Source organism: Fulmarus glacialis, unplaced genomic scaffold, assembly GCF_000690835.1.
Source record: "Fulmarus glacialis isolate BGI_N327 unplaced genomic scaffold, ASM69083v1 Scaffold33397, whole genome shotgun sequence".
NCBI classification, from domain to species: domain Eukaryota; kingdom Metazoa; phylum Chordata; class Aves; order Procellariiformes; family Procellariidae; genus Fulmarus; species Fulmarus glacialis.
In genome coordinates, this window is record NW_009224372.1 from 703 (window position 1) to 28,045 (window position 27,343).

General features: G+C 36.5%; 1 protein-coding gene across 1 annotated transcript; it reads left to right on the forward strand.

Annotated features, from left to right (window-relative positions):
* LOC104070654 (E3 ubiquitin-protein ligase HACE1-like) lies at positions 1 to 27,343 on the forward strand (the record flags this gene model as incomplete). The annotated part of the gene is made up of 14 exons (XM_009582132.1): positions 1 to 189; positions 2,201 to 2,538; positions 5,453 to 5,521; positions 6,165 to 6,252; positions 8,002 to 8,113; positions 8,204 to 8,301; positions 8,493 to 8,580; positions 9,691 to 9,840; positions 14,652 to 14,848; positions 19,592 to 19,723; positions 20,444 to 20,542; positions 20,833 to 20,903; positions 25,918 to 26,031; positions 26,486 to 27,343. Coding segments are annotated over 14 exons (1,848 nt in total), but the record flags the coding sequence as incomplete, so codon positions are not given.

Below are 27,343 nucleotides of genomic sequence, written 5' to 3' on the forward strand. Positions count from 1 at the left end.
TGTCTTGCTTTCTATATGGGTAAAGAGCGTTGCATAGCTAAATCCTTGCATTTGAGAGATGAGGCGTGTAGCTGTAAAAGCTTGGTACTTCATCAGACTCAGGTGTATAATTCCAAAGAAACTTTTCTGAAATGTGAGATACGAAAACTGAAGATTGAGCGGAGATTTGTGTTTAATATGCGGTTCATGGTAAGAGTTGGCTGAAGAATGCTGACTTGTAGTTTTGAAAAAATGTTGCTAATGGTTTGATTGAGTGTGTCCATATTATACTTGAAAAGATCTGATCATAACATAAAATGCTGACATCCGTGGGCATGGAGGTGGTGGGCAATATTTAGAGGAGTGCTTTACATCCTGAAGTTAGACTAGAAAAAAGGAAAGTGAAATGTTGAAGTTGCTATGCTTGACTACACTTTTGAATGAGTTTGTGATCAGAATTTGTGAAAAACTAGCTTTGGAAAAACAAATCAGTTGCAAGAGTTCTGAAAGGTATGCTAAGTCTGTGGGAAATAAAAGATAAAACACAAGATACCAGCGGAAAAATGGTGTTTGGCAAGTTAAGCATTAAAAAGTTTGGGAGAAGAAAACTACATTTTGGTATTTCTATTATAATAGAAAACTACTATTTGGAACTAGTTTCTTGTGAGTTACATGTTAAGAACACAGCTGCATTTTAATTCTTCCATATATTCAGTGAATCCTATTTTCCATTAGAAAGTTCCTCTACATTATGTTTTGTGGTGAAAGTCTCCCAGGTAGGTCTTGGGAAGAAGCTAACTTGATCCTGTATGCAGACATTTATGTAGAAAATGGTACCTACATTGGAGGTATTTAGAACACCATCTAGAGAAGTGTGTGGTTGCTAGCAGTACAAGGATTAAGTGTGTCTCAAACAGTATGTTGAGCAAAGCCTACCAGTCTTATAGATCAGGCTGGCTTTCCCCAGACTTCTTATTGGGGAAAAAATGGAAGCATAACAGTAAATTTTTTTAATGATAAATTGCAAGAGAATTTTTTTAATACACAACTTTTATGAGAAGTAATTTATTCTGTATTGACAGCGTGTCACTATTAGGTGTACTGGCAGTGCTCCAGATAGTGTAGACTTCTGATATGGTGTGCTGTGAATAGCTGTTAATCTTTAAAGGCAACTTTAGAAGATGAAAGCATAATTTGCAGTGTCTGCTAAGTCTTTGAATGCTTTAATTGTTGAAAAGTGTTGATGCAACAGTAATATATGGAAAAAGGAGTGTATTTAGAAGCTCACTCTCACTTTTGGAATGCAATGAAAGACTTGAGTCAGAATTGCCTCCCTGCAGGATACACATCCCTGTGCTCACTAGACTGTATGCTTGTGAAACATCCCCTTAAATACCATGAAGGGACAGCACAGTCAGCTCTCATGTTTTTTTTGAAATGCTCTTGAGAAAGCCACAGGTCTCTCAGCCCTTTCTCTCCTCTGTAGTAGGCCTGCACCTCATACCAAATGTGTAATGATGGAATTGTACCTGCTTTCAATTACATTGGTTTTAAGCTGGTGGTAGAAAAAAGAGTGACTTTGTTAAAATAAAATTTTATAGCTTTAAAAATTGATATGTGATTCTACTGATACTTGTTTCTATTTCATAAAGCTAGGTATTAGTGACCCTTAGTCTAAGACATCTGAGACACTACCAAAATGAGCTCACACTGTCCATAAAGCACATCTTGCTAGATATGTGCATGAGTCTGAATCTCAGTGGCATTGTCTGGGGTTTGCTCCATCTACCTGGTAGAGGGAGCTGCTTTGACCAGGGCCTTAAAAAAGAACGGGTACGCTCTTATTCTGGAAACTCAACATGTGTATTACTGTCTCCCTGCTTGACTGCAGCAGTCAGGCAGTAGTGTGCTGTGTAACACCTGTGAGGCCAAACTCTGTTAAATAGTTCAGGGTTTCACCCTTTCTAAATTATTTTATCTTTATTCCATCTGCTGCTTGATTATTTTTCTTCTATATGAAATTTTCTTTGTGCTCTATGGCTGCAAGTACAGAATTTTTTATGTGTATTTGACTCTTATCTCTAACATGACTTCTAAAGGATCATTTAAAGCTTTTAAATGTGCATGATATTTATTTGCCTGAAGAGGATTATCACATCATTAATACTATCTAATGTCAACACGTTCCTTTTTTGTCTGTTTTTGCATGTGTTTATTGCAGCCGCTGGAACTGCTCTGGCATTCTCTAGATGAATGGCTCGTTCTTATAGCCACGGAGCTGATGAAAAACAAAAGGGACTCTTCTAACATTACTTCTATATTACTGAAGCAAAAAGGACCAGATCACCAGGATGCCACTCCTACGCCTGCCTTTGCTGCTGCAAGAACCGAGGGCAGAAAAGAGTTATCCACTGACACTGGCGAGTCAAAAACATACGATGTTGCCGGGAAGCAGGAAGCTTGTGCTGATTGCCAGGATGTTATCTCCATGACAGCGAACAGGCTAAGTGCTGTCATTCAAGCCTTTTATATGTGCTGCTCCTGTCAGATGCCTCAGGGGTAAGGAGGGGATCCTGTTTGTTGCCAAAACTGTTGCCACTTTAAAAGCATATATGCTTTCTTGGAAGAACGTTGGTGCTGACCAGGTGATATTAGTGACAGTCAAGGGTATGCTTTTAAATGCTTTCACTAGTTCAATTATTTGAATGCTTTTTTTCAGCTTTAATGGCACCAGACAGCACATCAAATTTTAAATTTTCCATAGTGGTGCTACCTGTGAGCGTAACTGTGTTGGGGCAGATTTTATATTCAATGTCTAACGGCTCTTTTTAATCATGTAGGATACTTGCAGGGAATGTAATTTTGATCTCTTGAAACTTAGCTGTTTCTGCTATTGATTCTTAATGTGAAATTACCCCTAAATTTAATGTGATTATCCAACAACAGCTATAAGCTCAGAAAAAAATGTGAATTATCTCTGTGTATGAAAATGACAGCTGGGGCAAAACTTGTTTGGCTATATTGCAGAAGTTTATAAGGAGAGTTCAATCTCAAAGTAATGCTCATTTGGAATCCTGACTGGGTTGGCAAAGACCGTTTTGTATGGAACAGGCACTACAATTTAGGTAAATTTAATATCATCAGTGTCTGGTTTAAAAAGAAAAAAGTGTGTCCACTGTAACTGAGATCTTAGTCTGTCCAAGGCTGTTATGGATTGTATTTGTGAACTTGCAAGGAAAGGATCCTTTGACCCTCTTGAGTGGAGGATTAGGCAAGTATGATGGTATTACAAGCTCCCTGAGGAATCTGGAAGCAAGGTTCCCCACTACATGACAACTCTTGGTTATTCCTAGCCACTGGAAGGGTTTTTCTTTCTCTGCCAAACCTAGTGGAATAAAAGCTTTCAAGTCAGCCAGTACTGTTTGCCTGGGGCACACTCCTCTGTGGACACTCTGGAACATGATCTGGCAATCAGCATGTTCCACAAGCACCTCAGTACTTCAACTTTTAATTTTACTTCAGCTTGAAAACGGAACTGCTGGTTAGCCATTTCCCTTGAAAATCTCCATCAAACCTTGCTAAGATAAAATGCCAGTATTATTTACAGCAGCCAGATGAAAAGCAGAAATGTTTATAGAAGTGGTTAAGTACTTTTTCCCACCAATTTATCCCTTTATACCAAAATCCAATCAGAGAGGTGACTGTCTCCCTGTGTCCAGGTGACTTGCTGATGGGCCTTGCCCAATGGGTCTATCCCTATGCATAATTTACGCTTCAGGTTAGGGAGAACTCCTGTGGATACTACATCAGTTTAATTGAGAGTTATCACAGAAGCCAGGAGAGTAAGAACTGTTTCAGTGACAACTGGCAGAAATCCCTGGGATGCAGGAAAGTAAGGCAGAGCACACCTGAATTCTGTGTTGCTTTAGGGCTTTTCAGAACTGTGTAGAGAAGTACAAAGATCTGAGACTTACTCTGTTTTACTGAAGTTTTCATGTTGGTAGGAGTAAATGGCACAATGGTGTAACTCAGTACTGCTGCCATCTTCAAATAACATTTGAAATTATAACAAATGACATTTTCAGACAAAATAATTTAAAATTACTCTGATTTTAGATTTGAGTGTCTTTATGTTTAATGGAGGAGAGTAAACAGAGCTCATAGCTTCCATTGTTGCTAATATTCATACAATAAAGATGGCATTTCATGCTTAAATGGGAAATTAGCTGGTTAACATTTGAAATATTGAGGTTATTTTCTTTTACTTGCCACAATTGCTTTTCTTCTGCAAATGCTGATATTGAATCTGGGCATTCTTTGTTAATATACTGAAATACAATGTTCCGAGTTTTCAGCATCAAAACTGAAGGTTTTTTTCTCTTCTTTGTATATTGCATTTTACAGCTTGTATGGCAATTTACAGGTAGAGAGAGTTCATTTGCTCTTTTAGTTGTTTAATACTTTCATATCGTCTCTCAGACAAGAAGTGTGTTTAAAATGTTCATATTTCGTCTCTGGAAGATTTTATTTGCTTGTTTGTTTTTTGTGTGAATGAGGGGAAGGATATGGTGAGACTTGTTTCTTCAAAAACAGAGTAAGGGAGAGAAGGAAAATAGCTCAGTTTTATATAAAATGAGCAGCTCTTGTCTAAATTGGTGTGGGGAACAGCGACAGTTCTAGGATTGTTATCTTGACTTCTTTAAGTACTATTTTTCACAACCTTTCAAGGCACTTGATGAGAGGGCTTTATTCTTGTTTGCAAGTATTCATTAGCTTTTGCTGAAGTTAAAGGATCCAGTTAAAAATTTCTCTTTTTAAAAAATGCAGAACATAGATGTAAATAAATGGAATAAAATTTGCACCCATGTTAATCCTTCCCTTGTTCTCCATATATATATAGGAGAAAAAAAAAAAATTCCATACTGGTGTATGAGACGCTTGCCTGGCAAGTAATTTTGTTATTTCACGAAGCCATTAAATACCACCTTGCCCCCATTATTAAGCTTGCTGAGTTTGTAATGTTATTTCTTCCTGGCTCTCTTCCTCACTTACCACAATTTAAGGTGCATGGTGGGAGTTTTATACAATGAACAAGAATATAGAACAATGTGCATATCGTGTATATTGTGCATATAATATCAGTCCTTCCATATATGTACTTCCATTGTTGTACTGAAAGCTGGAAGGATTCAATAGAAAAATGTCTCTCCATTAGTTTGAGCTTTTTTGTTCATATAGTTAATAACAGTTAGTGATCAGGTTGCTTGATCTTCTTTATTATTGGCATTTTTGCCTTTTCTATTAGTTTATTATGAAATCTTAATGTTGCTGAGTATTTCATTTCATGATTGACTAGTTAAACAACATTAGTTTCAATTTGCGTAGTATTTTATTAAAAAACCCAACAATTTATGTAATTCAAGTTCTTTTTAATTTCATTAACCAAAAGCATCTTATGATTTTCTTTGAACAGGATGACATCGCCTCGTTTTATAGAATTTGTCTGTAAACACGATGATGTCCTTAAGTGTTTTGTTAACCGGTAAGCTTTAAGAAATATGGAATTTAATTTCTCCCTCCTCTGTCCCCCCCAATAATTCAGACTTGTATTTTTCTTCTTACTGAGTTGTATTTTTAGGCTATTATTGTGACATTATGTGTCATATGCACTTTAATGGTCCTGCCAAATTCAAGGGAGTGTGTATTAATGATCCAGAGCTCAGGCTTAAATGAACTCTTCTGCATATGTAAGCAATCCTTTTGTAAGATTCTGTGAGATTTTGTGAACAAAATCTTTTTCACAGAGCAACAGAATAATTTCCTTAATGTATTCTTTCCTCATCTTTGTCCAAATAAAGCCCTCCTTTTTGAGACAGGTGAAAACTTTCATTCTTCCTCAAAGTTGTTATACTTAATGACTTTTTAAAGTCATCTTTGTACACTTGGCTGTTTCCAGAGTTTCTCTGGGACTGCCCAGTTTATAACCTTGCTTATATCCTCCATGCTCAAAGGATGAGGTGTTATAAGTCATTTGGAAACAAGAGTTAGGAAAACATTACGAAATAGAAGAGTCTGGAAACTTTCTGTCTGACTAGTTGCATTGTCTCTTTACGTGGACTTCGTGTGTCATGAAGCATTATTATTAGATCTCTGACTAATAGGCTTCTAACCTATTTTTCTTTCAGAAATCCCAAAATAATTTTTGATCACTTTCATTTTCTTCTTGAGTGTCCTGAACTAATGTCCAGATTTATGCACATCATAAAAGCTCAGGTAAATGTCAGGAGATGCTTAGTTACAGCTTCTATGAATATAAAGAGGGTGTTTTGTTTAAAAATAATATTTTTAAAAAATCCATTTGGAAAGGATGGAAGAACTAAGTGTGGCCTCCAGTGCCACATCCCATCTGGGATGTTGAAAGATCAGATTAAACAGACATAGCAGCTGGATTTCTGTACTTTGAAGTGTTTAAAATTCATGTGTATGTCTATTTAAGATGACCAATGTTAAATATGTCTTGCAAGTCCAACTTCCAGTTAAACAGAGTTAATGTTCTATTATTAAATCTATTTGTGCACATATAGATTGAGCTTTAAAATGCTGTGCTTTTTCCTTAATTGACTTACATTTTGGACAAACCAGAGTATAAATACACCACTATTAGTTGGTTTGGCCATAGTTAATTAGTGGCAGCTCCTTCAGTGAAACATCATGTTGTCTTGTTACCCTTTGCTTTTTCCTACCATTTCTGTTTGTTTGTTTGAGGTTTTTTTTTTAATATTATCCTGATGTCTTGCATAACCTAAACTCACTTTTCAGTTTAACATGGGACATGAATTCAAGACTGAAGAGTTACTCTAGGGAAAACTAGTGTAGTTAAGTGGAAAAATTAGCGAGCAAACACCCATATGGAAGTCTGCTGCTTTACGTAACACTGTAGTGTTAAGCATCTGCCACGTTTTCATCACTTAACTTTAAAAGATCATGATTGTCTACATGTAGCTCAGAGAGAGCTGTATATTTGGTCTATTACAAATGAAGATGATCTTTGGACGATAATGAGCTATTTGGAACTCCTTCACGTAGCGCACACTGGTGTACTTTTGCTTTGTTCTGTATTAGGTTCCTTACATTAAAATATTTTGGTCAAAGACAGAATTTGCTGAAAACAAAGGTAAAGTTCCTTTAACCAACCAGACAACCACCAGACAACCCCCCCCCCCAATAATTATTGAGAGTCTGTTCCAAAAGCTTTATTTCTGTAGCTGTGAACAGTACTGTGCCTTTATTTTTGGATGTACATTGTTTTTGGTAATCCAGTTTCATTTTTAGGACATTGTGTAGGTGTGTTGTTTACTTATTCTTTGGTTGAAATGTGTGTTTTTGAAATTCATTGCCTATGAATAATGAAGAGACCCTGAGAACTGATACCCTGTTTGTTAGATCAACTAAAAGTACGTGCTGTGAATCATGATAGATGAGAGAGGCCGTACTTGTGTCATATCTGTCTCAGAAGAACTGCAAAATGTCAATCTAAATACTGAGTCAAACAAGCTAGGACCTTCTCATCTAGGAATTGCTGTGGAAGGTTTCTGGTTCCGTTGGGCTGTTTTTTGTTGTCAATGAACTGTGCTACAAATATGACTTGTTTATATCACTTATGCTTCTGTGCTCAGCTGTGTTTGATAGTAGTGTTACAGAAGCCAGTGACTTACTTCTTAATCTAGATTCCTACCCGCCCTCCCCACCCGCTATTTTTCTCCTGTGTAGTGAACTTTGATAGCTATTTCTAGATAACTGGTGGTCTAGTCTTTCTGCATACCAGTCTTCAGCAAGCACTCAAGGGCATGTCTAGTCCTTTCCTCTTCCCAAAATACTGTGTAGCGTATTGAGGTAGCACTGAGTAACTCTCCACGCATCTCAAAAATGAAGTATGCATAACCATTTTCTAGTCATGCTTATGAGAGAGGAATTATTCAGTTCAATGCATCTATATGATGTGGTTTACCCCTTGTTTTGTAGCCATTTAAAGATCGCTGTGAATGGTTCTATGAACATCTGCATGCTGGGCAGCCAGATTCGGACATGGTGCACAGGCCTGTCAATGAAAATGACATCCTTTTGGTTCACAGAGGTATTGTGTTGTAAACAGAATTAGTATATCCTTGAAATACATTGAAATAGAATGAATTAAGATAAAAATTAATTGGTGCTTTGTACTTAGATTCTATTTTTAGGAGTAGCTGTGAAGTTGTGTCTAAAGCAAATTGTGCAAAACTAAAGCAGGGGATTGCTGTGAGATTTCATGGAGAGGAAGGCATGGTGGGTAAAATTGCATGTTTTTCCTTTATGGTATTTATATATGGAAATACTAATTCTCTTTCACAAGTATTGTTTAAATCCTAATTTAAAATAACTTTTATACTTCAGTAAGAAATATGTGGTTACCCATTATAACTGTTTGTGCAGTGAAAGTTCTATGTACTAATATGTTTTATTCTTTTGACGTGCAGGGACAGGGTGTGGTGCGTGAGTGGTTTGATATCCTATCCAGTGAAATAGTTAACCCAGATTACGCTTTATTTACCCAGTCAGCTGATGGTATGTCTCTGCCTTTTTTTCCCCTAATTTTAGGGTGTCTTCTTTTATAAAAGCATTTTTATAATCCAAGAAAAAAATCCCTTAATTGGTTTCAGAATATAAGTTTGTACTTTTAAAAAGCAACACTGACAGAATTGATCTCATATATAGAGAGAAGTGATCTATTAACTGTACGTTTTTATAACTACAGATGAAATATTTTTTTAATTTGAAGTTTCCTTGATTTTGTTCTCCTTTTTTGTAAGAGGAGAGTGAGTTGTTGGCTTTGAGTCCATGCTATTTCTGCCTGGTAGTAGTAGGACATAACACTTTGAGAGCAGTATAGAAAGTGTTTTCCTTTCTTCTGCTTCTGCAAGGGAACTGTGGAGGTATTACTTTATTTCCTTTTAGAAATCCACAAATTCAGCAGTTAATTTTTGTGGTAAAACCAGATGGTGATCTCCACCGGTCTACCTTGTATTTGACTTTTTGTCTTTTGGGTGCTTCATAGAGCAAATCTTTATCAATAAAAGATTTCACATCATCATCAGTGATAATGTTTTGCTTTCTACCTTACAAAGTCTTGGGAAGTGGCAAGGGATTCAGTCAACAGTAGAGGTATAGATTAGTTCCTGAAAGTTAAAAGGAAAAGTTCAGGGATGTCTGTTTGAGGCGGTCTTTTCCAAGGAGACCAGGACTGGACTGTCTCCTGTCTGTATCTGGCTGAAGCCAGATGAAAGGAAGTGGATGCATTCTGATCCTTCCTTTTGAGCATGTTCACAAGTTGATAGAAGCGTGGCCCATTAGAGTGAGCAAAAAATGCACTTGGCAATATAGTAAGATGGAGGACCAAATTTAGATCATAATTACCCTTATGTTGATGATAATTATTTGAGTGGTGCCTTGGAGAGTGGCTAAGCAGTATCATTGTAATAATAAGTTGTCATTACATTCTAATACATTTCTTTCTGATGTCTTTTTGGTGTAAACAAAAAACCACAAACAATCTTCCAGAATGCCAAAATAAAACTCTCTCAGTGGTTTCAGATGCTTAGTGTATTTGATAAATATGAACTTCACTTAAAAAAAAAAAAAAAAATCATGTAACATGGTAACCTTTTTATTTTATAGGAACAACTTTCCAGCCCAACAGCAACTCTTCTGTAAATCCAGATCATTTGAACTACTTCCGTTTCGCAGGCCAGATCTTGGGGCTAGCTCTGAATCACAGGCAGTTGGTGAACATTTACTTCACGAGGTCATTCTACAAACATATTCTTGGTATGGTTTTATTAAAATCCTGTTCATTAGTCATAAGTTGTCTGAGCGGTAAACCTTTCCCTTTTTTACTTTTGTGTGTGTTAAAAGTGGAAAAAGTCTTGGAAATGAATGTCTTGCTAATCTTTTATGTACACAGAGTCACAACATAATGTGGCAGTAATTGCTATTCCAGTCTGAGCTTCTCTTAGGAACTGTTACAGTTGCAAAATACAGAAATACATTAGCAAAACCATGTGGGAATTTTATACAGTTAGCAACTTTTAATAAAATAGCTAATCTTTCAATTTATATTTGAATATGAATCTTAAATTAAAAACAAGGAAGGCATCATTAATCTGTCTAAAGCATGATCATATAATTTAGTTGTCTTTAAGGTTGCTGACTAGGAGTGCCTGAAAGGCAGACTATTGTTTTTGTGGTGTGTGTAATTCTTTGCATCACAGTTGTGAAATTCATCTGTCTTGTCATGTAATGTCATTCTTGAGAAATGAAAATAATCGTTCCCTAGTTAACTTAGGACAAACTTACAAAGTTGATAATGTTTATGAACTCTGGCAAAAATCTGTCAGCCATTCTTTATTACGCATGCAGTTCTTCAGTCGCGTAAAACAAAGTGAATCAATACTGTTCGAACCTCCCTGTCTACTCCCTCCAACAAATACTGCTTATTTCCTGAAATAGTGTTTCAGAACTAATGCAGGTTCATCCTGTCTCTTTCCCGAGGAAAGTCAACTTATATGCTTACTGTAGCATTCAAGAGGCTTGGTCAGAAGTCTTTATAAAAATGTAACTTTTCTTTTTAATAGAGAAGGACAGCTGTTAGCTGGTGGTATCTGTGGTCTAGGGCTCTTCTCTGCTCTTCTTTGAGAACCTATGTGCCCCTTGGTTGTCAAATATGATGCCCCTGTTCAGCATTGTCATGAAGAACTTTGCTTCTTGCATGAAGATGTGATGGAAGGGTAAATTCCTTTTGCGTTCCTGTTACTCCTCCAAGTACATAAATTCTTTTCCGCTGCATACAGAATTTCCTTTGTGTTTAAGCGCTGTTTAATCTTCTTTATTAGATAGCTTGATGTTGGAGGCTTTACTTTTCCTCAAGAACCACTCCTTACTTTAAGACCTAGCAAGATTTTCAAGGGATTGTTTGCATCTCATCCTGTTTTTCTGTAATCATTCTCTCTACCTACAGTCTTCCTGTGATGTTTGCTGAGCCCAGAACAGATCAGCTTCAGATTTACTGTTTCTCTTCCCTGAAAGTGTTCAGGGAACGCTGTTCCACTTTGTTGACGGTGCAAGCTCAGTCATCTTTGTCAAGATCTTCTTGACAAAGGGATGTGTTTTTCTTCTCTCCCTCAGTACTGCTTTCTGCTGCAGGAGAGTGACTGTGTACTGGGCAAGAGGCAATGGAGGACAGCCAATCTGAAGCAGCACCATGTTGGCAATGCCTCATCAGGCTTCCCTAGTCATTGATCTTCACATAGGAAAGCGGTTTCAAAGTAGACATATCTTTGTGTGGCACAGTTTGGCACTGACTTAAGGGTTGACCTCTAACATCAAGAGATTCCTCTGTGTGAGCAGAAGAATGATGCTCACGGGCTAATCTGTGACGTATTCACAAATGAGAAAAATGTATTATTCTGCTGTTCAGTGACACTCTGAGAATAGTCAAGTGTTGCTCTTGTCACCTCTTCTGGAAATGACTACTAATTTGGGTTCTTTTCTAGTTTGAGTCGTGATTATATACTGGATTTGTTGGTTTCTGAATTGACAAGATGACCTATTGTTTACTCTTTTTTCTTTTTTTCATTTTGCTGGAATAACTTTTGCAAACCAAACAGCGGTGAGTAGTCTGTTAATAAGATATCATCAGTCCCTCTTAGTAAGGTCTTGTCATTCTGTTGCACAGGCATCCTGGCACTCTAGAGGTTTGTGCACATTCAACTTCTTTAAGTTCAAAAGGTTCACAGGCTTTTATCACTTCTTATCAGACACAGAGAACTAGAAAAATTACACCTCCACTTCCCAAAGTAGTTGATTTTTCTGCCTCAATCACAGTGCTTTATTTCAACCTTTCCAAGGCCTTTTCCCTCAGTTTTGTGCATCTCCTCTCTTCTTGCTTAAGAAACCCGAGTTGCACAGCAGCAGATGCTCCTAGGGGTTTTTGTTTTGTTTTTGTTTCAGGTTCAGCTATGGGTTATGCTAACTGTTGTTCATGCCAAATACAAATTACCAGGTTACAGACATAGAGATTCCCTTCAGCTACTTGTCAGGCCTTAAGTAATGGAGTAGGAAATCTTTCGAAGCCTGAGACTGTTTCCATTCCTTTGGTTTATGACCTTGCACCGAGATCCTTGTTTTCTGTAGCCTTTCCTGTTGATGGCACTGAATCTACCAGTTTTGTGGTAAGGTCTCCTGTATCTGAGGAACAGTGTGAACCTCTTTCAAAGGAACTCTTCTCTTTAGTCAACAGACATGATGTGGAAGTGCCTTAATTAAAAGCCGAAACCGGTATGAACAAATGTGGCTACTTTTTTGAGACTCAGGTGGGTGCATCACCTTTTTTCACTGATGAATTGAGATCTTTCTGCAACAATATCTGGTAGGCAAGGAAAGATCAATTTAAGTGGTGACCCAGCTAACACACAACGAATGTGCTTTATAAGATGCTAGATATGTAGCTTGCATGGGGTTTTTTTGTGTGCCGTGAAATCAAACATTATTGCATAGGTCTTCATGTTTATTAGGCTGCACTCTATTACAGATGTAGAACTGAGGCAGAAATATAGTCAGAAATTAATAAGGCCTCTTAGGTTTTTTCTCCTCAAACTGCCTGTCTGTCTGCCTTCTGCTTAAACAGGGGAAGAGAAGATAGTTTCACTAGTGCTGTTGTCCAGTTACTGTGTGTTTTTTATAAGGGCCAATTACTTTTCTGTTTTGGAAAAGGAAACTTTCTCCTCCAACCCACAAAGACACATAGCAGATAAGTCTAACAGCAGATAGCACAGTTAGGAATTTAAGTCCCCTCTTTCACAGTATAATAGAAAATACTCCTAGAAATGGCATAAACAAAAGCAAAAATTAATTTCTGGATCAGTGTGTATTGAGCTGGAGGCCTTAAATCCTTGAGTAGTTACTGAACTTGTCTCAGAGCTTACCTGTAGTATCTCTTTGAAGTTCTGTGTTGCACAGAAATACCTGTTTATCACAATTATGCAAAGATAGAGTTCTCTTCCTTTTCAAACTACCGGTGCCTTAAGGGTATAGCAAAAGATACATAATATTTCATGGGATTCAAATTTTGTCCTGATAAATCTGACGGAGTTTCTTTGTAACTGCCGGGCTTGAGTCTATTGATTGGTAAAATACCTGTCAAGCAAACAAGTGAGCTTAATGCTTTGGTCTCACAACATTCTGACTATGAGTGTAGTCTCATCATAACGCTCTAGTTCAGTTTCTTCTCTAAAGGAGTCTGATTCCTACTTCTCAGTGTGCTTCTTTTCCCACATGTTTTACTTACATCCCTCAGGCATCATTACTTCCACATTTCATATGTGCAATGCACATATGCTTACGAGTTGGCAAAAGTGAAAGTCCTCTAGAAATTACTAGACAGCTGTTAAATTTTTTTTTTTTGAGAGATGACAGTGAAAATTAATTAGTAAATTATCTATCCCTCTCTAAAACTGGAGTGTTGCTTGATTTTTATTAGAAAAACAATGCCTTACAGCTTGTGCACGCACCATTTCAGCACTAGTCAGCTCTTCCAGGGAAATACTGTAACAGTTTTTGCACTTCATATTTGCACTGGCTGCTAACCTTTGAATTTTGTGTTACTCTCTGGGGTAATGCTTGTGTAGTCCATAGTGTGCTAAGACTTCTACTAATGGGCACCCTTGTGACACTTCACAATGCATAGAAGATGGTGAAGCACAGTGAGTACTTCCCGATAACTTGCTTTTCTCTAAACCTACTACCATCCTCAGCCCCTGGCCCTTTTCCCAGCTATTAATCTGTCATGGTAGAGTTAAATATCTATCGTGACAGAGTTAAAGTAGTTGGGGATTGCTTTCTTGTATAGTGAAGAGGGTAGTTCTCTTGCACAAACTCAGGGTCACCTTGTTCTGGGCAACTTTGCTCAAATTTGTTTGAGTGCCATGTTTGCTGAGGGGCTGTAAATAGGCAGTTTCTATACTTGGGTAAAAGTCAAACTTCTAGCAACTCTCCTCTTAATGCTTCTAAATGACTTGCAAGTTCAATTTGAAATGTAAAATTCCTCTAAATTTTCTTCAGCTGCATAGTAGGTTTCATAGCAAAAATGATTAAAAAGAAGGAAACTGAAGAGCAAAAGAGTTTTCTAAGTACAGAAAGGTTGTCTTTTTTTCTCCACAGTTCTAAATAATTTTCTGAGGGAAAAGATATTATTGTATAGAGAAATATGATACCTGGGTTTCTAAAAGTTATGTAGAAAATCTTAAGATTTTTTAGGAAACACATGTAACATTGTGCATTCTGTATGGTTAGATGCTTTTACTGAAATGCGTTAGAGAGCTAAAATTGTGCAAATTGTTGTTGCTCAAGTGGTGTGCCATTTGCTTCACTGGGAAGAAAAACATACAGAGCAAACTTGATTCTTTAATACTGTTAAAATGTGGTAAGTACAGTTCTGCTGTAGTTAGTAATGGTGAATCCCTTTTCCTATTACTGCATTATTCTGGTTTCTCTCTAGAGGGCAATCTTCTACCATATATTAACTTAGAACCTTTTTGTTTATCCTATTTTTTTGAGGGGTTTTGTCTCTTTGTTTTTTCTAGGTATACCTGTAAATTATCAGGATGTAGCATCTATTGATCCAGAGTATGCAAAGAACTTGCAGTGGATTTTAGATAATGATATCAGTGATCTGGGTTTGGAGCTGACCTTCTCTGTTGAGACTGATGTGTTTGGAGCAATGGAAGAAGTGCCACTGAAGCCAGGGGGTGCAAGTATACTTGTTACACAGGAAAACAAGGTGAGTATACAGGTTTATTTAGAAGTTGATAGTATAAGAAAAGCAATTGGACTGACTTTCTGAATAACTGGAAGCATAAATGGTATACTTGTTTTGAAGGAAATACAGGAAAAAAAAGCTGCCAACACTCTTCCCTCTTTTTCTCCCTCTTTTTTTCTTTTTGTTACAGAAATAGTACTATTTAAAATCTCTGTAAGTATTCAGGTTTGAGGTGGTTCTTTCTGACGGAACTTTTGGAAGGAAAATAGCATCAACTTTAAATGACGGGTTTATTTTAAAAGTTACAAATACTCCTAAAGTCATGAGTATATATACCGGGAAGGTAAAACAGTAGTAATTGCTAAAAGTAAAACTGTAGGTAATGTTGCAAAGTGTACTTCCTGCTAGGACAGTCTATGGCACTGGATTGCTCTATAGTAACATACGGATAATTGACGGAGTAAAAGGCTACAGGAAGCTTTTTCAGCCATTTGCAAGTCACTTGCTCTGTGTATGGAAATAATCTACCTTTTAAATTTACTTTAATAGTAACAGCTTGGAAAGTCCCTGAGTTCTCTGCAGCATTAGGTCAAAAACGAATATGGAAAAACACAGCCAGATTTTGAAAATCATCTAGAAATTAAGATAGACATCAGTCGAATTGAATTCTGCAGTTACCCACTATGTAGTTTTGAGTAACTGCAGGAGTGTCAGGGGTAGACCTGCAATTTTTTGGATGATTGCCTCTTTTAATCCTTATGTCTGCTTTGTGTTTTGATTTTTCATTTGTGTTGAGCTAGCCTAACTTGCTTTGTGTACACAGTATTCATTCAGCGCTACCAGTCGCGTAGACAGCTGCTGTATTGGTAAATGGCCACTTGGTGTCAGCATTTGTTCTAACAAAATTTTAGTTTTTGTTGGAGCAATTGGCACTGGATTCTTGTATGCTTAATCCTCATTTTCATTAAGGCAGAGTGTCATTCCAATAACAGAAATACATATTATTAGCCTGATTCTGCGCTGTTTCCTGCAATATAGTCATTCATGAAAGAATACACATGGTAAAATGAGTCTAATTGTCAAGGCAGTGCATGATTAATTTCTTTATTACCTATCAGAGAAAGCAAGGATGTTGATTCTTGTTTCTGGGCAGTTATAGCTTCTCAATATATAAAATAGATGTACTTGACATAAATTGTGGTTTCATAACAACTGTTTAAAAACTGTTATCAGTTAGCATGAAATTAGAAGTTTGCCAACAGGAGGATACCCTCAGTCATTAGTAGCTTACATTGCTCTGTTAACTTCTGACTTGGGGCACTGGCTAAAAAGGGTGGTTGAATATGTGTAGAACAGATGCATCCATTTTAGCTCATCAGCCTTCCTCAGCTGTGGCAGGAGGGGACAGGAGTTTGTGTAGCTGTTATTTGAAAGGTGGTAAGGAACACATGAATGTTGTGGTAGCTTTGAAACTGTTAATATTGATTTTTGAATTTGAACTTGCAAAAGGTGAAGTCAACAAACATTTGTAAGATGGCACTGTCTCTTGTTCACTGATTTTGACAATGGCGAACCAAGCTGTTGAAAATTGTAGATCTGTGTTTTACTGGCATTTGGGGATTTTTTCCCAATTTCTTTAATGTGACGTGGTTTTGCAGTATGTTTTAGCTTAGCAGTTCTAACAGGTTAAATAGGAAAGTGTCGTCTTTAGTTTATAAAACATCTTTTTTTCCTGCAGGAGAGAGCTTTTTTTTTTCTGCCTTTAGCTGAAGAATAAAAGATCACTGTTTAAAACTCGTATTTGCTATACCTCTGGAGAAGAAAATTCAGCTTCTAAAGGAGTCTGCTGTGTATGCACACTAGCAGATTACCTGTTTAAAGGATAGCATTTTTTTAAAAAATGAGATTGAATCTTTATTCCTTAAAAAAAAAACCACAACCAAAACCAAACCCCCCCCTTCCCCCCCCCCCCCGCAAAAAAACAAATCAACAAACCCACAAAAAAAACCCATGCAAAAAACACCCCCACCCCCCCGCTGTTTGTAAAAAGTTGTTTTCTTTGAATGAGGGAATTTTGTTTTTTTTTACATCAGCTGTGCAATAGGTGAATGGTTGTGGGACCATACGATATAAACATTCCAGTCTTGCAGTTGGAGGTCCATGTAACTCCAACTGAAGTATCGGTTATAGCAGTGGTTCAACTGCCTTTTGTCATGGTAATGGAGAGACTTCAAAGGGAAAAGTCTGGCTTCATCCAGTGTCCACGCTATGCATTTCTTTGTTCTTTGCTGTGTATATTTTTGCAGCTTTCTACTTATTTTTTAGGAAAAAAATAAAATTAGAGCTAGGCAAAGTTTGACCATATGCTATTTTAAAAAATGATGCAAATCTCCACAATCCTTAGGCTTTCTCTGTCTTTCCAGGACTTGTCTGTCTGTGAGCTGGCTGTGCTGTTTGGCAGTAAAAAATTACGTGCTTGTTTCAAACAGCTTTGGAATGGAGCTGCTCTCTGAATCTGAACAGCATAATGAACATTGATTCTTGTCTCACAGTATATGGGGTTGTGAAATCAGGGAAGCATGATCTTTGCTTGAGTTACCTCAAAGGAAAATACAAAGTAACCCCTCACCCAAACTAGACTTTGTCATCATATTTGTGATGCCCCTCTCATGTGTGTTCAATCAAATCTCCCCTCTTAAAAGAAGGCTGGATTGTACCTTTTATGCACTATGTAGGGATGCATATGTAGATCTGAAATTATATAGATATTTCTGTTTTGTAACGTGCTCCTAAGGCTTCTGAGAAGGAATAAAATGAAGTGAACAGAGGGAAAAACAAATTGACGAGTTTTTTTACAGGCATATATTATGTAAATTCTGTGGTACAGGTCTTTCAGCATGCACCAGTGCTGATAATCAGAATGCTTGGTGTTCCAAGCTATTTAAAACATTTTTTTGTTACACCTAAAGCACAGCAACTGTTTTCTCTCATAATGAAAGTGTTCAATGTAAATATTTTTGTAATGCAGAAAATAAGTGTTTGTCATATTTTTTCTAATGGATTTTTTAAAATAAGATCGTGAATTTTTCTTTCTACAACCCTGTTTTCTGAATAGCCTAATTTATGTAACAGCAACTTAAGAGATGTAAACCAAGTATTTCTGATCATTGAAGACCAGTGTTAACACTACTTCTAATCCTGATATTGCTAAAGTTTCTGATTTTTTCCTAGAGCATGTAAGATGTACTCACAGAGACTGACTTTTGTCTAGTGCAGTTAATCTCCTTTGGCTACCCCTCTAATTCCTTAGAGAGAAGGAAGGTATCGTCAGTTCCACTGACAGTAGAAACAACCTAGGGAGATTACTAGATTGAAACTAGAATTTCGGGAATAGCTCTGCAGTTGAAGATATGATTAGGTAATGTTCCTCTTCTGAGCACTTCACAAAGTAATTGTCTTCTCACTCCAATAAAATGGTGGTAATGCATTTAAAAGTATCTTCCAGCTGCAAAGCAAATGGCAACCCCTCTGTACTTCCATGAATGTAAAGAACTGCCTTTTCAAAACAGAGTAATATTTTTCAAAGTTTGATACTTCATTCTGTTTTTCTGAAAGGGAGGAAGGAAAGAATGCTTGGTTGTTTTTGTGCAGGTTCAGAACCTAAAAGTTTAGGTTAATGTTTTTAAAATTAAAAATCAAGGTAGTATTTTTGTAAGATTATTATCTTGAACGAAGGTCATAACTGAGATGGTTTAATTGGGAGATATGTTTCATGATTTCATTATTAAAAATCATGATTAGGAAGTCAAAGCATTACTTTGAAACTGAGTACCCTAAATAATCTAGGAATATATTTTGTTCTCAAGTAGAAATCTCTTTTCTTGGGTAAAGAAACTTTATTAGACTTGCATAGTTTTGTCAGGGTAGATGAGACATGCTTATACAGCTTTAATGTAGGCACTTTTGTCTGTCTCATTCTAAAAACCTTCCTCCAGTAACCGCCTCCTAGGCTTTTGTGTTTTGAACAAAAGCAAAGTTCTGGTGGATTCCTTTTCTAACTGGCATCTTTTAAAGGGGACGGAGCCCCCAGATTTCTAAAGCATGCAAACTATGATATTGTCTATTCACATGGTTCTGGTATAAATGCTTTTCTGGTTTTTTTTCCTTTTTGAAAACTGAGGAGATTTTCAAGATTTTCTTAAAAAAATTGAAATTGTTACTAAGACAACAAAGCTTGCAGGGGTAAGTAACATATTCTGTTAGACTTCCAGAGAGAGGGGGGAAAGCAAGAAAGCTTTTTGGCTCACAAATATTCCTTCAGAAGTTTACCCTTTTTCCTGAGTTATGTCATTTTGCTTAATAGAATATTTCTCTTTACAAACATTCCCTTGTTTATGTCCTTAGATCATCACAACAGTGGTTGTATAAGATGAAGCATGACAAACTAAATTTTATTCACTTCCTTTATTTTAGTCCAAGTCCCTGTTTTTTGACTCGTTTGTATTACAATTTAAACGCTTCTGTTTGGGAATTGTTTTTTGGAAGGAAAGAAAGGGGAAGAGCAGAAGGGGCTCTGACCTCTGAGGGGCCTTCTGAATTATTTTGGGTTGCTTCCATGTGTGAAAAAGTGCATAGGGACTCTTAACATCTTACAGTAGATGAGATTTGTAATGTATTGAGGACTGCATTTTTGTGTGTGTGAGTTTGCATGGGCACTATATATTTTTGCTATTGTATATCTTAATGTTGTTTTCTACATTGCAGGCTGAGTATGTCCAGCTTGTCACAGAGCTTAGAATGACAAGAGCCATTCAGCCTCAGATAAATGCCTTTTTACAAGGCTTCCATATGTTCATTCCACCATCTTTGATCCAGCTTTTTGATGAATATGAACTGGTAAGCAGAAATGCCTATACTTTTTTTAATACTTTGTTCAGCATACTTCATCACTAATGTAATGATGTGGAAGTAAAGCTCAGTATCCACAACATAAACATTTTGTATCTTTCACTTTGGTTTTGCTTCCTGGGCATCTATCAGTGAGGATCTCAATATGTGTATTCCTGCTTATCCTAATTACTTACAATGACCATCTTCCTGGAATGTGATAACTTCACATGCCAGTGATAGATGCCTTAAATTGTAGTTTCAAAATGGGATCAGTATGTTGTGGCCCTTAAACCTTTTCATATTTTCTTTCGGACTACAGAAGTTCTTTAAAAGTAAGGAGATGCTGTCTATTGTCTTTATTTTTTCTGAGTCACAGAATCAAATTCCAGTAAGTTTGTGTGTGGTTTGATCTTCTGTAACCAAGACATCTCAGGTTTTGTCTCAAGTCATGCCAAAACTCGGAGCTTTTTTCTTTTAGGTTCTTTGGCAATAATTTCTACCTCTTGATACTGTGTGCTTAAATTTAAACAGACCATGTGAAGTTACCTGAATTCAAGAACCTTCTTATATTAAAATTCAGTCGTAGGTTCCATAAGGTTGCAACTAAACAGAAAAAGCATTGTAATTTTTCTGCTTCTTAAAGCGTTACTTTTTAAAATAGCATAAACATTTGAAATGAATGGCTAGTCAGGAGGACTAATCACAATCTGTGTGCTTCTTCTGAAGGAGCTTTTGTTGTCTGGTATGCCAGAAATTGATGTGAATGATTGGTTAAAAAATACAGAATACACCAGTGGCTATGAGAGAGGAGACCAAGTTATACAGGTAAAATTATTTTTTTAATAATGTAGACTGTTGCATTTTAATAAAAAAAAAGGTGGTGGTGCTGCTGTTGTTGTCATTTTCTGTGTGTGTTTATGGAAGCTTATTTTGGCTGAAATTTGTGGAAGTTTTTTATACTATGTTGCTATATTAAGTGACTTAGTTCTGTATGAATTTCATATAAAAATTACCATCATTTAACACACAAATATTCCATTTATTGTTTTACCATTGTCTTTTCAAGTACTGGAAGTATTTAATGGAAAATACAAACTAACTTATTTTTCATTTAGTGGTTTTGGGACGTTGTGGAAGAACTAACTCAGGAAGAGAGAGTATTGCTGTTACAGTTTGTTACAGGCAGGTGAGAAACTCTTCTGTAACAATGAATATATTGTCTGGATACTCTGAAATAAGTCAAGAGACTTCAGATTACCATACATGATCATCTAGCTAGAAACTGTTTTGCATACTTTGGTATTCCATATGTTAATCAAAGTAGACAAAATGTGTGTTAATATTTTTGCTGCCTGTATTGCCAGCAAAATTATTGATTGCTTATTTATTATGCTTAACTACTTTGCAGGAGGCCTTTGTATAGTTAAGTTGCTGTGCCAGGCAATTTTTAACAAGGCAGTAGTGAATTTAATTGCGCTTTATATTCTTCTTCCTGTTGCATATTTATGGGGCTCTTGGCTTCTCCAGTAATCAATATAGGCTTTAATATGTGAGAGAACTAAGTATCACTTCAGTCAGTGTAAACAGAACATCCTTCTCCTAAAGCTGAGTTGAATTTAACATTAGTGCAGTGTGTCAAGATCAAGTGAAGATGTAACCTTATGCAAAACTCTGTTTGCTTTATATAGGATTTCTGTCCTAAATTCTAGTTGCTTTTCAGGGAAGGCCACTTCTATTTCCTTTACGGTTTGGGGGCAGTGGGGGAAGGTTTTGAGCAATAAATACCCCTGTGAGCTGGGTGACTTGCTGAGTTTGTGTATATAGACATTTTGCAAAGTGGATCTACAGACATACATGTGGCAGCTGAGCTGTGTAATCCATGTCTTTTTCTGGTGGCAGGTGGAGATCACACCATCTTCTTAATCTGATGTTTCCTTCATATTCTAGGATTAGTAGAGTAGTTGACTTTTTGTTTATAAGTTTTGTGGTTAAGTAATGATAAAATACAAATTAAGATCATCAAACCTTGTCTTTTATACCAAGGAATTTCAGTCACGGATGTATCGTCAAATGGCACAGTCTTCAAATTCTGTTAGTTTCACTTGATATATCGTGAATTTCATTGGTTTTAGGGATCACAGATAATTTAAGAAGCTAGTTCTGTGCACATCAATCTTTTCTTTTTGTCCTCTGCAGAAATGATTCCTGCAGTTCTAACTGCACATCTGTTGCACGCCAGCTGCTGGTCTTTCATTTTTAGTGGACCAGTGCATTTCTAAATCTAGACGGCAAATAAGGATCTTTTAGATGTAAGGTCATGTTTCAGATGCTTCTTAAAACATTCCAAATGACACTGAAGTGGCATTCACTATTTTCATGGCATTTGGGATAATCTGCTGGTTTCTAAGGGACGCTTTCTATCAAGTAAACAATTATGTTGTCTGATTAATATGTGCCTAAGCAACATTCATTTTGGTCACAAATCACATACTGACTTGTTCTTACCCATTTCTTGTTAGTAGGAAAGAAATTTTTGGTATCTCTTTTAAGAACTCTGGGCTGGAATTTAAAAACAAATTGCTTAGTTTTTTTCTGTATCAGCTAGTAGGAACCCATTGTGTTTTTTCTTCAGTGATTGAAATGTAATAGGTATGTTCTTCCGTAAAAAACTAACTATTGAAAGTTACCTGTAATAGTGGTATGCAGCTGGCATTTTTGCACATAACTTCGCAGACAGTCCTAGTTTCTGGGCATGGAAGATTTAGATGCTGTGTTGTCTGTGAGCTAAAACTCCAGTTAGTCTAGGACAGGCCAGTATCTTAAGTAAAGTTTTACACTAAACGTATACCCGATTTCAAACTATGATCTTTTTCTGGCATCGCATTTCCTTAGTGACGAATTTGTTTCTGTGTGTACTCGTTGGCAGGCTGCATTCAAAATTCTCATTGTTTTTTCCATTTCCCTTTAATCTCTTCTGCATATTCATTAACCTGATTTTTTTTGTGTGTGTGAAGTGGTACTATTCTTTCTTTCCAATCAAAGACTATGAAATTAATTTAGCAAATTAAATAAAACAGTTATATTTATGATTGTCTTCAGTGTTTCTCTGACATCTCTAAATATTTCTTAAACTTTGCCTTTTGTCTTCTTCCCGTATTCTTGCACTCTTTTCTCTTCGATGTAATGAAGTCTTGCTTGGAGATACCATTGCATTCATCGTTAATACCAATTCATCATTAATACCAATTTTGAGACATCTTTTAACAGTAAAGTATTTGTTGTGAGCAATGTTTGAATAGCAGATTCTGTGTGTTTGGAGATCTTAGCACATTCAAGAAAAAGCCTAAATATTCTTGTGCCTCATGTTGGGGATCTGAAAGTTTACTTATGCACCACCTACTTTTTTTTTTTTCTTCCTTCCCTCTTGATCTGTTTGGTGTTTATGATAGTATTTGGCTAAATTATTGTTAATTATTGGCAACTTTTGATCAGGTTTTTAGTTAACAGTTGGAGGGAAGTGTTGACAGCTTATCATGATAAATTCTACTTTATTGGTATCGGGATTGCTGTTTAACTCCTTAGGGGACTGTAGTTTCTGTTGAGTAATAAGCTGTATGCTATTTTAAGGGAAATTAATCATATTTGATAAATGTGATGGGTATATATGAATATTTTTAAAAGTAAAACAAAACATAAGGAAACTGGCTTAAAGTATCTCTTCTACACTCTTTTCAAGTAAACGTATGCAAAATCTGTTAAGTGGAAAAATAGGTAGAAAAGTTAGGATTCAGATGTAAACTTAAACATTTTAATAGTGTTGCAGTCTCCAAAGCTATGAAATTGTATTGTTGCTCTTGCTGAAGGCTATTTGCACATGCAGTAAGAGAGGTAAGATCTTGTGGTCTTATTTGCACATATTTGGAAGGCTTTCTTTACTATATTGGTCGTGTTTTGCTTGGAAAGAAAACTCATTCTTGGAGACATAAGTTGGCAGCCATCTGTTACTTTTAAATGTTCAAAGCCCTGATCATACGATATGATTTTGACCTGTTGTATGAAAAACATTTTAATAAGTTAGATTGTAAAAACTTTTAGCTAATAGTGGGCTGAAATTAGTGAGTGAGAAATTTTCAACAATTAGATCTGTGTTTTATTGCTGATTTGAATGTGGAATTCTCTTGGTTCATCAGAGGGAAAAAAAGTCAGTGCAGGGGAGGCAGCGCTGCATTAGAAATGCGAGCCAAAAACATAGTGTAAAAGATAAAACAGTACCACTGTAAAATCTTTATAACTGTTCTGAACTGTGGCTGTGAGCACAATTCCATTTGTATGTCAGAAATAGTATGCTGCAAATAATCAGTTCTTCCCTCCATAATGGTTGCCTTACATACCAGTGCCAGAACTATGTGCCCAACGTTGCTGTCATTAAGCTACATGATGCAGATTTATCTGTTGGATACTATAGCTAGCTCTTAAAGGTATGCTTAAAAAGTGTTACTGCTAGCTGTGTCCTAGCTTCCTAACATTTGACAGTAGTGACCCTTACTCTTTTGCATTTTTGCCAAGTAGTTTTCACTGTGAGTGGAAACATTACTTTATTCTTCTTTTCCATTCTTCCTCCTGGTTTTTACAGTCACTTTGATTTTGTGAATATGGGAGCATTGCTTTTAATGTAAGTATCTGTAATCCAAAATTCTAACAGCTGTTTTATATTTTATGGAAGTTTTATTTTGTTTTATCAGATTCTTTCTTTGCTAGCTACAAAATTGTGGAATAGCTGAGGTTGGAAGGGACCTCTGGAACTTGTCGAGTTCAACCCCATGCTCAGAGCAGGGTCAGCTAGAGCTGGATGCTCAAGGTCTTCTCCAGTCAGGTTTTGACTGTCTCCAGGGGTGCTGACCCCTCAGCTTCTCTGGGCAACTTGTTCCAGTGTTTGACCAACTCAGAGTAAAAAAGGTTTTTTGCATGTTTAAATGGAGTTTCCTGGATTTCAGTTTCTGCCCATTGCCTCCTGTCCTGTCACTAGGCACCACTGGGTGCTCCATATTGAGACTTGAGCTCCATCTTATTTATTCTTCCCTTCAGATATTTATATACATTGATCAGGTTCCCCTGAGCCTTCTCTTCTCCAGGCTGAACAGTCCCAGCTCGCTCTCTTCCTGTGTCAGGTGCTCCAATCCCTTACCATCTTTGTGGCCCTTTGCTCAACTTGCTATAGTATGTCCTTGTCCCTCCTGTAGTGGGGAGCTGGGAGCTGGACTCCAGATGTTCCTCACAGAGTACAGGGAAAGGATCACCTCCCTTGACCTGCTGGTGACATTCTTCCTGATGCAGCCCACGAGGCTGCTGGCCTTCTTTGATGCAAGGATGCATTGCTGGCTCACATTCAACTTCTTTAGTCCTTATCTTTTCATTATAGTTTTCTGGTTTTTTTTTTTGGTGTGAGGGCTGTGCTAACAACATGTTACCTTGTAATGCATACCGGCTTAAGTTGATGTTATAAAAATACCTGATTTTTATTCTATTTGTCTCTGTTAGTTTAAAATTATAGGGAGGGACTCTGAAGACTACGGAGTTATTGTCCATTTACACTTTGAGTAATCCTTGAATAATACATTGGTAAAAGGAAAAAAAAATTGAGTAATATGATTAAGTGAGAATGCCTTCCTGAAGATGCTAGTGATTTGTTTTTTTAGTGTGTTCTCGTTTTGCCATAGGTTGTCACTGGGTGATAGTGTAACTGATGTAATGGTTTTACTAGTTTCTTGAAATACTTGGTCTGAAGTAGTAAATGAAAAGACATGTCAAGGACACTTTGGTCAGTTGTCCCACGGATAGTAATCGGAGAATAAACCTTTTATGATGCAGTATTTCTTAAACTGTAAATATAAATAACCATAGATATTTGCCTAAACTGAGATAATGTTCTGTTATAAAAACTGGTTGTAGAAATGAGTCCTCTTTGCAAACAGAATTCTCTTAAATATCATTCAAACAATTTGATGCCTAATGTAAATGGACAAATGCGTTATTCAATATTGTAACTAAAAGCACTTAGACAATGAGAATTTTGATGTGGGTAAGAAAGAGGGAACCTTGATAAAGGTATTATTAGTAACTGTCTAATTACTAGCAGTAAGAGATATTTGCAGTGTCTTATAACATTCCTGTAAAGGTCTAATTTCTGTGAATTTTCTCAGTTCCAGGGTGCCTCATGGTGGCTTTGCCCATATAATGGGTGGCAGTGGATTGCAAAACTTTACAATTGCTGCTGTGCCGTATACTGCAAATCTTTTACCAACATCAAGCACATGGTATGTTAACTAGTCTCATTGGAAAAAATCTTAAAAACAGGGCTTTTTCTTGTTAGTCACAGTCAAAAGTACAATTCTTTTGAATATTTTCATTAAAAGGCCAAAAAAAAAATTTAGGCAGTTTGTGGAGTATTCACTATCCAACATGAAAGTGGTGGGTTTTAACCCAGATGATGTTACATTATGTTTGCTCACTGTTTACTCCTTCATTTTGCTTAACTAAAGGCAGTGGGATCAATAAGGGAATATTCAAATTAAATTATTGTATTACAATTTACTGAAGTGAAAAAAACCCCTTAATTTCCTGCAATATATTGAAATGCTTAATGATACTGTAATGCAGCACAGGTTTGTTTTCTTCCATAAACGTGACATCTTCAGGGTTTTCAATCAGAAAACTTTACTGTTGGGTTTCTTGCTGAACTGTGGTGTGGTTTTTTTTTTTTCTTTTCAGTATCAACATGCTCAAGTTACCTGAATACCCAAGTAAAGAAATACTTAAGGACAGGCTGCTTGTAGCATTGCACTGTGGAAGCTATGGTTACACAATGGCATAGTGAAGTCTAGAGGACTCATCTGACTACTGATGTGCAATTCAAAGTGGCAGAAGTAATTTTGGAAACTGTCAATAGAAAAGCAGCTTAGATGCTGCAGCCCATTGGCAGGGCTGGGCTTCAGAACTCGTACAGGATCATCAGCTTTTCCTACATTATGTGTTGTCAAAGTAACTGATACCGTCACGACAAACTTCTCAGTATGCTGTAGTTTCATTTTTTAAAATGATGGATCTGATGGAAATCAGTTTACATGCTTTTCATTATTACTTCAGTCTGAATCAGAAAGTTTGTCAGAATCTCTTTCCACAGTTTACTTCGGGTTTTCAACTATATGGTTGAATGGCATTTGCATTTCAGTTTACTTTGCACTCAGATGGCATACTACTAATGGACGGACTTGTACTTTATGCCTTGTTGCATGTGAAAGTGCTGTTTATTTTTGCAGAGAACACTATAGAAAGTTCAATTTCGATATTGTACAGGAAGACAGATCTGATGTATTTTCCATTTCTTTGCAGAGTAACAGAAATAAAATTTTATAACTTTTTAGTATTTTAATGTATATAGTATGTAAAGGTAAGACTGTTATCACTGGAAAAATAACAGATGAAGTTAATATCTAATTTATATTAGAATTTACACTATATTCTACTAAATATTTAAAGTATTTGACTTTATAGTCAACTTGCAGTTTAGAATTTGTAAATATTATTTAAGATCTATATCCATTTGTCTGAATGCCTTTACTCTTTCCT